General features: G+C 34.7%; 1 protein-coding gene across 2 annotated transcripts; it reads right to left on the reverse strand.

Moving 5' to 3' along the window:
* Positions 1-5460: 5460 nt before the first annotated feature.
* LOC107690484 (galactose-specific lectin nattectin-like) lies at positions 5461-9404 on the reverse strand. Of its 2 annotated transcripts, none has more exons than XM_016488841.1 (6): positions 9363-9404; positions 6685-6752; positions 6434-6528; positions 6091-6216; positions 5822-5930; positions 5461-5654 (listed from the first exon to the last, which is right to left on the reverse strand). In XM_016488841.1, the coding sequence occupies exons 2-6, from the start codon at positions 6743-6745 to the stop codon at positions 5590-5592; spliced, it is 456 nt and encodes a 151-aa protein (XP_016344327.1). In that variant the 5' UTR covers positions 6746-6752; positions 9363-9404; the 3' UTR covers positions 5461-5589. The 2 variants fall into 2 exon arrangements, with proteins under 2 accessions (XP_016344327.1, XP_016344326.1); XM_016488840.1 differs by lacking the exon at positions 9363-9404 and adding an exon at positions 6887-6949.
* Positions 9405-10069: the final 665 nt, after the last annotated feature.

The following is a 10069-nucleotide window of genomic DNA, read 5'->3' on the forward strand; positions in this document are numbered from 1 at the left end:
TACAGTTTCTACTGTAATCAATCACACAAGACAATAAAACTTTACAACTGGTTAGGAAAGTGTGTTCCTATTTAACCATGTAAGGCCTCATGGGCTTTCATATCTATACGATTTGACACACATCGGCAGAACAGACAGTGACCTGGGTGGTTAGAATCCTTGATGATTTTAGCAGCTCTGCATCATCTGAGGTAGATGTCATGCAGAGAGGGGAGAGCAGTCCTTGAGATGTGCTCAGCTAAGCACACCACTCTCTGCAGGGCTTTGCAGTCCTGGATAGAGCAGTTCCCATGCCACACTGAGATACGCTGAGTAAGTATGCTTTCTATGGCCCCTGTAAAGAAACTTTTCAGGATTGCTGGTGAGATCCTGAATTTCCTCAGCAGTTGCAGATGGTACAGCCATTGTATGGCTTTATTCACCTGAGCTTGTGCGTGTACAGTCCAGGTCAGACTTTCAGAGATGTTTACTCCAAGGTATTTAAAGCTGCTCACCCTCTCCATGGGGGTCCTGCCGATCATGAGTGAATGAATGAATGATTGAATGAATGAGGAATGTATATAGCTCTTTATTATATACTACTGTACACCCAAAGCGCTTTACATTCATATCAGGGGACTCTTCTCACCCACCACTAGTGTGCAGCATCCATTTGGATGATGCAACAGCAGTCACAGTACAATGGTGCCAGTACACTCACCATACATTAGCTATAGATGGAGAGGAGAGAGAGTGATAAGAGTCAATTCAGTGGATGGGGATTATTAGGAGGCCATGATTGATAAGGCTGTGGGGAGTAGATCTGCTGCTGTCTCTTCCTAAAGTCTACAGTCAGCTCCTTGGTTTCCTGTTGTTGGAGATGAGGCCCAGAACCACCATGTAATCAGCAAATTTGCCAATAGAAGTGGAGCTGTGAGAGGACATGCAGTCGTACTGTATGTGTAGAGAGAGTATAGATCAGGGGACTCAGGACACAACCCTGTGAGGCTGGAGGTGGAGGTGAACTATACTCTCACTACCTGCATGGGGTCTGCCTGTGAGGAAGTCCTGTTTTTGATGAGTAGACCTTCATAACCAGTGACATTTTTAACCCTTGTGCTGTGATGAGAATCCCTTTCCTAATTTGGTAACCACAGGAAAAAACAACCAGTCTTTTAAAAATTGCTTGTAAATCTCTCATTATGCTATATTATCACCAAATTTTGGATTAAATCTTTTTGTTAACTTGCTTTCTTTCAATTAGCACAGGTTTTGTATTTCTTTTTGGCCATTATTCTTGAATAATTTTGGCAATGTTCATTCAAAAACTGAGGTGCATAATCTCAGATCAGTGAAGCCCATGATTAATCAGTTCCAAAAAGAAATACAAAATCTGTGCTACTTAAAAGAGAACGGGTTGTTAAAAAAACTAAACCTATATATGATAATAACATATACAATACGTCTGATTCGGTCTGATACCCTACAATATACACACATACATCAATAAAGCTGTGACTACCTAATGTATGCAAAATCAATGTTTTAGTCCAGTGCGATAACAAGCATTTTCGGTGAAAAGAATACCCTCTGTGTGTCAAAATGACCGGAACACAACATGAGGATTAAAAATGTATGATAAAAAACCTGCAAGCTGCTCAGCGCAGGATCTCAGAAAGTGGCCAGAAATACCATCAGGGCCAGCTGCTTTTCTGATGTTCACTGGCTTCAGTGCCCTCCAATCCTCATCCGATCCTCTTTATGTAGTTTAATTTATACTTAAGGAGCTGTTGAGAGGTGTGTTGATAACTTAATTTGGAATGCACTGTGAAAACATTGACTCTCTTTATCAAACGTTTTAAGTCAAAATACATTTCTTTAAATTAAATTGCTTCTATGTAAACAGTGTTTATTGTCACAAAGCAAGGCCAGACACAACAGGTAAGTGCAAATAAGGATGGTTTATTGACTGGGTAAGGGGATGACTGGAATAGGTGTGTAGACCGGACAGTGAGTGACTGTGCTGTGTGTGTATATTTGTAGTGTGGCTTGATTGGTGACAGAAGGTGCAGGTGATCAGAACTCAGGTGACTGTGATCGGGTAATTATCCTGGATGGTGACTGAAGTGACTGATGAATCCCTGACAATATCATACTATATGAGCCTTTTTTTTTTTTCTCCTAAACATTTAATAAACTCTTCCATTTTTTTAATGATTTTTTATTTTTTTTTGGTCTTTTATTTAATATGTCAGGCTTTACAGGGTTAAATGCAACTAAGAGCATGTTCACTGTAACAACAACACAGCATGGCGTAATATTATGCATGCAAAAATTCACATTAAAGTTATTATTATCATTATTTCAACATACAAATTAACTGTCGTAAAATTTTGAAATTACAACAAAAGAAGAAGAAAGTAGAATAATGTCAGCTTGAGCACTGTTGTCATTAAAGCAAAATTGAAATACCAAACACTAATTAATTCTCAAGTTTATTCTTTTTTTTTTTTTTGTAGAGAGTCCAGAGCAGTTCGTAGGAGTGAACGGTAGACCGGACAGTGAGTGACTGTGCTGTGTGTGTATTTGTAGTGTGGCTTGATTGGTGACAGCAGGTGCGGGTGATCAGAACTCAGGTGACTGTGATCGGGTAATTATCCTGGATGGTGACTGAAGTGACTGTGATGAATCCCTGACATTTATTGTGTGAAGATTATTACCATTGTGAATAAAGGCTGATGATCAGTAATTAATTACAAATGAATCAACACTCAAAGTATATTTTATTATACTGCATTCTCAATAAGCTATGATAATGACATATAGGGTGTATTTTAATAAAACTTTTGTTATTTTATCTATGAATTGCATTAGAATTGCAAAATATGTCTTTTTGTATCTACATAGTATATAGCATAAGAATAATAATGCCCAAAAATATGCCAAAATGTCCATCTTGGTGAGTTTTCACTTAAACACAGTCAGTTAGCTATGTCTTTAGTGAACATTGGAAAATGTTGGATAAGTAATCGAATGCTAATCAGTATATTAGATCTGGACATTCTATGACAGCATATTATAAACCTGCTGCTGTCTGTGTCATTAATGTTAATCAAACAACAAAAGAAAATGAGAGAATTATTCACTGCTCTTCACTCAATATCTTTCATAACTTTGTTATGAATCAAATTATATTTAAGTTATATGGTGAAATCTATGCAGTGTTTTATTTTTATATTTGATTACTTTACTTAATTTCTGTATAGGCTATTATAGCCTAAATTGTTTATTTTATTTGTATATTTTTTCTATTGTATTTGAACTATTGCAGGTCATTTACTTTGGAGTAAATCTGCAATATTTCTCCTTTATAAATGTAACACTGATAAGCAAAGCAAACTGATTTGTGGCTTGTAATGGGTTATGGCTTGGATTGTTGATAATTCCTGACAAAATAATTGGGATGGGTTTGTATGATAACATAAGACAGAACTGACAATGGGAAAATAAATACTGTAACATAGCCGGAAAATGTAGGAATAATAAAAAATATCATTGTTCATTATGATTAAATACAAACGAAATCATATATTATCCTTTGCAGAAAACTTCACTAGAGCAGTAGAAAAAAAGGAAGGTTTATTTTCTCTTTTTGCTTAAACAAAAACATGGTCAAGAGTAAGGTTTATAAATATGTTAGGGAGGATTAATGAGCTTATATTTTACAAACACAGATCATTTGTGTTAATGATGATGCACACACAATAAAAAAATACATGTAAAAATACCTTATTCACAATTTAAATACCACACAAAAGAGAGGCAAACTACAAATAACAATTTATTAATCACAAAGAAAGGCTGGTTATTCTTGAAACATATTGCCCCTTTTTCTTTCAAACATATAAAAATGGTAGAAATCAAACAATGTTTTTAAAATGTAGAATGAAAACCAAAAAGAAGCATGTATAGTAAGGGGGACTTCTAGTCTCGTGATAGTTTGCTGATGGGGTGGATTCATTTAAAGGACAGCCAAATGGAAGGGCAACCGGGGTCCTTTAAATTAATTTACCCCATAAGCAAGATGAAGGGTGAAGACAATTCTAGCAAGCTGTTAGATTAGAATTTTCATAAAATGCAGTGATACACAATCTTCTAGCCTATAATGATACAGTACAGCATTCTATATGAAGCACAGACTTTATTAGAGCCACAGAAATACAAACGTTTGGTTGATAAAATGCACAATGCACAATCTTCCAGGCTAGGATGAAGTCATTATGTACATTAACAATAATTTGAGGCAAATATAATGTGATTTAATGGAAAATTATGGCGGACTGTCAGGCGAACAGTGTTTGGTTGATGATGATGATGACGACAACAACGACAACGATGTTTAGATATACTGTGAACCTCAAACAAATCTGCTAAAAGAACAATTCTATGTCTTTTACGTTTTCATTTATTTTAATCACCTCTAAACTGGAAATTGTTAAAGGGATTCACATGAAATACTTGTAATTACTGTCTTGTAATTTTGTCACTGGAATGTATATTACCCTACTACACATTTTCTACCATAATCACTCATTTACAATAATAAAACTTTACAACTGGTTAGTAAGTGTGGTCATATTTAATGATGTAAGGCCTTATGGGCTTTCAGATTTATACGATTTGACAGGACATTTGACAGATTTGATTAGTCAAATCCGCTGCAAAATATATTCTGATCTAAAATCTGATTCTGAATTTAGCAATGATCAATGAACTTTATAGAAAATCCAGTGAACAGTGTCTGTTTAAAAATTTGGTTCAAGTATTATTTGATCAATTATTAAAATAAACAGATCTTTTTTTAGTTCGATTGACACTAAAGAAGGTTGGGTTGACAGGTGTGTCAATTTAGAATACATTGTGAAAATATTTACTCTCTTAATCAAACTGTTTAAGTCAATATAAAAGTATTTAAATTGCTTCTGTACAAACAAAGTTTATATTACCATTGTGGATAAAGGCTGATTATCAGCAATCAAAATCTGTCAGTGTTGTGACGAGTCGGCTGCCTCCCCCCTAATTTTTATAATCACCCCGTCCCTTAATCACCGCCCTTCGGCCGTCACTTGTTTAATTCAGTATTCAATGTGTAATGTCAAATTGTTTAATTGTTTAATTCAATTTATTGTCAATGTTAATAAGCTCTTACAAGATAATGACATGTAGGGGTGTATTTAAAAAAATTGCAATATATATTACTTGCAAATATGGTCCATCAAAGAAGAACTTATTTTATTTGTTTTATTATGAAAACATGGAAATATATATACAGTGGGTACGGAAAGTATTCAGACCCCCTTCAATTTTTCACTCTTACTGCATAAGAGACACCCTCTTGAAACCTATAATGCATTCTAATAACCATATTCTTAAATCTTGCTACACAATGTTGTACATGATTTTGCTCCACAACGCACAAGATTTTTTCAATGCTTATTTATTGATTTGAAGACCAATTTGAAGAGAATAACAGATAAAATAAAATATAAGATCAGAACATGTAAATGTAGTACAAATAAAAGTAACTGTGGAGCAGGATGACTGTAGATCTCACAGGTCTTTAGCACATATATAGCCCAGTGAAGTTGAACAGGTTGCATCATTCCAACGGTTAGCTGTAGGGTGGAAATAGGAAATGAAATAAGTTATTCTGATCATTATAGTGTGGTAGAAATAAAATAAAACAGTATGTTCAACTTAAGGCATTTTTGCAAATAAGCCATTGTGTTATTGTATGACATGAAAATATAGTTCAAAACAAAACAAAAGACTGCATTCTTACAGCTCCAGTTGAGCTCCCCGCAGTTCTCAGTACCCAGATTGTTAGGTTCTCCAGAGCCCCAGTAGGTAAAGTCATACGGAGTTCCATCACTCCACACCCACTGTCCTTCCTAAAGAGCAAAGTCAGTTATTATAAGAGTGCACTACTGTACTCAGATTCCATAAAAAAGTAAATTTAGATTGGCTCTGAAAAAGTCAAACCATCTTCATTACAAACTTTAGAGATTTCAGTCTAGACAAACAAACTTTAGGCCACACAGCTTCACTTACTTGTTCACCATCATGAGCACCAATCCAACAACGTGTGGAAGAAGAAGGCAACAGACTCAGGAGTAAATCTTGTTCAATTTTATTATGCACAGATGCAAGATTTGCATCAAAACCTTGGCAGTTTCTCTAAAGAGACAGATTTTTCTTATTGTCAATACACAATCTAATTTTTTTTAGCATAAAGCATAAATGACTTTTTAAACAACATTTTTTGTCATTTTCAAACATAGTCGGGTCTGATTGATTATATACTCAGTATTCATTTTCTGTCAAATTTATTTGCAGAAAAGGAATTTTTACTTTAAAAATAATAAAAATCATCTTGTTGTAACTAACACTTTACCTCTGCTGTGATCCAGTTAACCGACTGAGAGAAGAACTTGTAGCATCTGACTCCAAAATTTGTCCATCCATAGGGGCATTTTTCAACTACATCAACTGTATATCAATTGTATGTTATGCAAATATCAGTCAGTGGAATATCATACGTTTCCTGCTATTCCTCTCCAAAAGGATACAAAACATCAAAGGTTTGACAGAACAAGCTTTTAAAATGGATTAACAAGGGTTTGTACAAATAAATGTCTTGTTTACCTTCTGCATTCCCCATGGAGAACACAATAAAAAGAAGCAGAAGATTTCTCAGCATCGTCATGATGAACCTGAAAATTAATAAGCATTTAAAGTTAAATATCTGCATTCAAATACTGCATACTTTGGATTCTCAATGTATTTTAAAGACAAAAATACTTTAAGAAGAAAAGTTTTTCAGTAGGTCTGTAAGCCAAAAACTCACCTTGGTTTTCAGATTGTTGCCTTCAGAATCTCAGAGGATGATTTTGTGAAGTTCCAGAAAGGGCTCTGCTTTTATACTTTACTTGATGTCAAGTGTGTATAAGTCACAAGGATGACACAGGATGTCGTTGTTTGATCTGTGGACTTGAGTACACATAAAATGAAAATCAAATATGGGAGAATGGGGTAAGACGAGCCTGTCTAAAAAGACAATATTAGCCTAATTAAATATTGGAAAATAATATTTGAAATATGTGTTTGAAATATATTAAGTTAAATGTTAGTCCCCAAACTGTGAGAAGATAAAGGCGAGGAAAAAAAAGCCTTTTGTCAGGTGACATTACACTCATGAGAATCGAAGTGCATTATGGGTAATAAGTCCCAGGTCTATTGAGATGTTGCAGAATATAATGCAGTCATGTTGACTGCATCCTCCACAAACCTGTTTGCTCTGTACGCAAACTAAAGAGGATCCAGTGATGTCTTTCAGATAGGCCAAGACCAGTCTCTCAAACGACTTCATGACCACAGACATGAGAGCGACAGGTCTGTATTTGTTAAGGCCAGTGATTTCGGGGTTTTTTTGGGGACTGGAATGATAGTGGAGCGTTTGAAGCAGCAGAGTAGTTCACACTACTCCAGTGATCTGTTGAAGATCTGTGTGAAGATGGGGGCCAGTTGGTCAGCACAGTCTTTTAAACAGTCAGGTGAAACACCATCTGGGCCTGAAGCTTTCTTCTGTTTTCTGAAGACCTGCTTCACATCCTCTACACAGACCTTAAGCGCACTGTTGAATGGTGGGAGAGGGAGGGAGGGAGGGGGGTTGCAGGAGGGGTAGGGGTATGTTTGAAGTGCAGATCAGAGTGGGTGTGGGGTGTGAGACTGGGTTTTTTAAACCGGCAGTAAAACACATTTGGATCGTCATGATATCAAAAATAATTATTGATTGCTTATTAATATGATCATGTTAAGTAACCATGCTTTCGGTTATTAATTTAATGATTTTTACAAAACTTAAATTAGATAAAACTATTTAGGTCCACTTTACATTAAGGTTCACAGGTAACTAATATTGGAATTAAAAAAACAATAACAACAAAAACAAACTGTTATTTAAGGTGGTAGAGGAGGATGGAAATGACATCGGCAAGACAGTAAGAGCAAAACAAATTGTGACTTAACTCACACTTGAAAAAGCTCTGCTGTGTGGTGTGGTCTGTTTGTACAACAAGGAAACAGATCTGAGAAAAGATGTTCACAGAAAAACCAGCAAGACCAACAAAACTTTATTTATGCTAGCAGCGATCCATGACAGTCAATGATAATGGAGATAATATTATTTGTTGAAGTCAACATTTAAAGAAATGTTAATTATTTAAATAATTATTAAATATTTGCAAAATGCTCCGGCATCCAACGGCCTCTGGCCTCGATCTAAAGGTTTTTGCCAGCATTTTGTGAAGATTCAATCTAAGGCTTTAGGATGGTTTGAGTATATTTTCAACAAAATACATAATGGAAAATATGCTCTAGTCTAGGCTATTTGATTGAAAACTTCAAAAGCTGAAGTGTGGAATATGGAAGGATATTCCGGACAATTTTCGAAAGGAATTGCAAATTGTATTTTGAATTGCGTTTTCCACATGTGGATGCATAAATTGTGACATAACCCAAACGCAATTGTAAATCTTTCATTACCGTTTGCATTTTCGCGAATGCACAGTGACTAGTTTGTGAATCCCTGCATTACATGTAAATAAGAAATAAAGTGAATTTGTGCATTTTAATGTGTTTAACAGACAAAAGCCTTCCAAAGACAAATTAATACATGGTTAAACAACCCACTGAGTGATAATTCTAATAAACATTAATGTGTTCATCAGTAGTTGATGCAATGTTGAAACACTTCTTAAACCTGAAATGATTTCTGTAAATCCAGTGGTCAAATAGCCACCTGACTAGTGACTGCAGTTTCAAACATAGTCGGGTCTGATTGATTATTTGCTCAGTATTAATTTTCTGTCAAATTTATTTGCAAAAAAGGAAGTTTTACTTTGAAAAAAAAAATCATCTTGTTGTAACTAACACTTTACCTCTGCTGTGATCCAGTTAACTGAATGAGGGAAGAACTTGTAGCATCGGGCTCCAAAATGTTTCCATCCATAGGGGCATTTTTCAACTAAATTAACTATCAAGTAAATAAACATAATAAATATTATAATAAATATTAATTAGTTGAATATCATACATTTCCTGCTATTCTTAAAGCCACAAAACATCAAAGGTTTGGCAGAAAATCTTTTAAAATGAATTAACGAGGGAGTTTACCAATAAATGCCACGATGAACCTGAAAATTAATAAGCATTTAAAATTAAAAGTTTATATACTGAACACTGTGGATTCTCAATGTATTTTAAAGACAATGATACTTTTAAGTAGAAAGGTTATTGAGTAGGACTCATTGTCAAAATCTCACCTTGGTTTTCAGATCGTTGCCTTCAGAATCTCAAAGGAAGATTTTGTGAAGGTCCAGAAAGAGCTTTTTGTATATTGCTATATATTTTGTATAAGTCACAAGGATCATACAGGATGTGTTTGTTTGATCTGTGGACTTATGTAAATGTAAAATAAATTCAAATACAGGAAATTGGGGTAAGATGAGACTGTCTAGAAATACAATATTAGGTTAACTAAATATTTATTGTAAGTTCATTTTAAGGACAAGGGTAAGAAATGAATTATGAATTATAGTCCTTTTTTATATATAAACTTTTCAGAAACATCCAGTGCTTTCTGCTCTAATGTTTCATGTAGGAAGAAAGAACGACAATGTGTCTTGTACATGGCAACAACACACTACTAACCACTAATGCAACTCAATCAGGCCTTTTTGCATATGCATTAATTATTTAAATAAGAGACATTGTGACATGTACGTTCCTGGAAGAAAACTCCAATCAAGACATTTTTGGGAGATCAGAAACAGCACTACTGATATAGAGAATAACTCCCAACAGGCCATTTGACCGACATGTAAATTTTTTTTAATAATATTAATATTATGTCTTTCCATTTAATTTACTGAATACATTATACAAAACAGATTTATTTTATAAAGACATAATAATTTTTCCACAGTTTTTCCACACACACACACACACACACACACACACACACACACAC

Source organism: Sinocyclocheilus anshuiensis, unplaced genomic scaffold (assembly GCF_001515605.1).
Source record: "Sinocyclocheilus anshuiensis isolate Anshui unplaced genomic scaffold, SAMN03320099.WGS_v1.1 scaffold2512, whole genome shotgun sequence".
NCBI lineage: Eukaryota > Metazoa > Chordata > Actinopteri > Cypriniformes > Cyprinidae > Sinocyclocheilus > Sinocyclocheilus anshuiensis.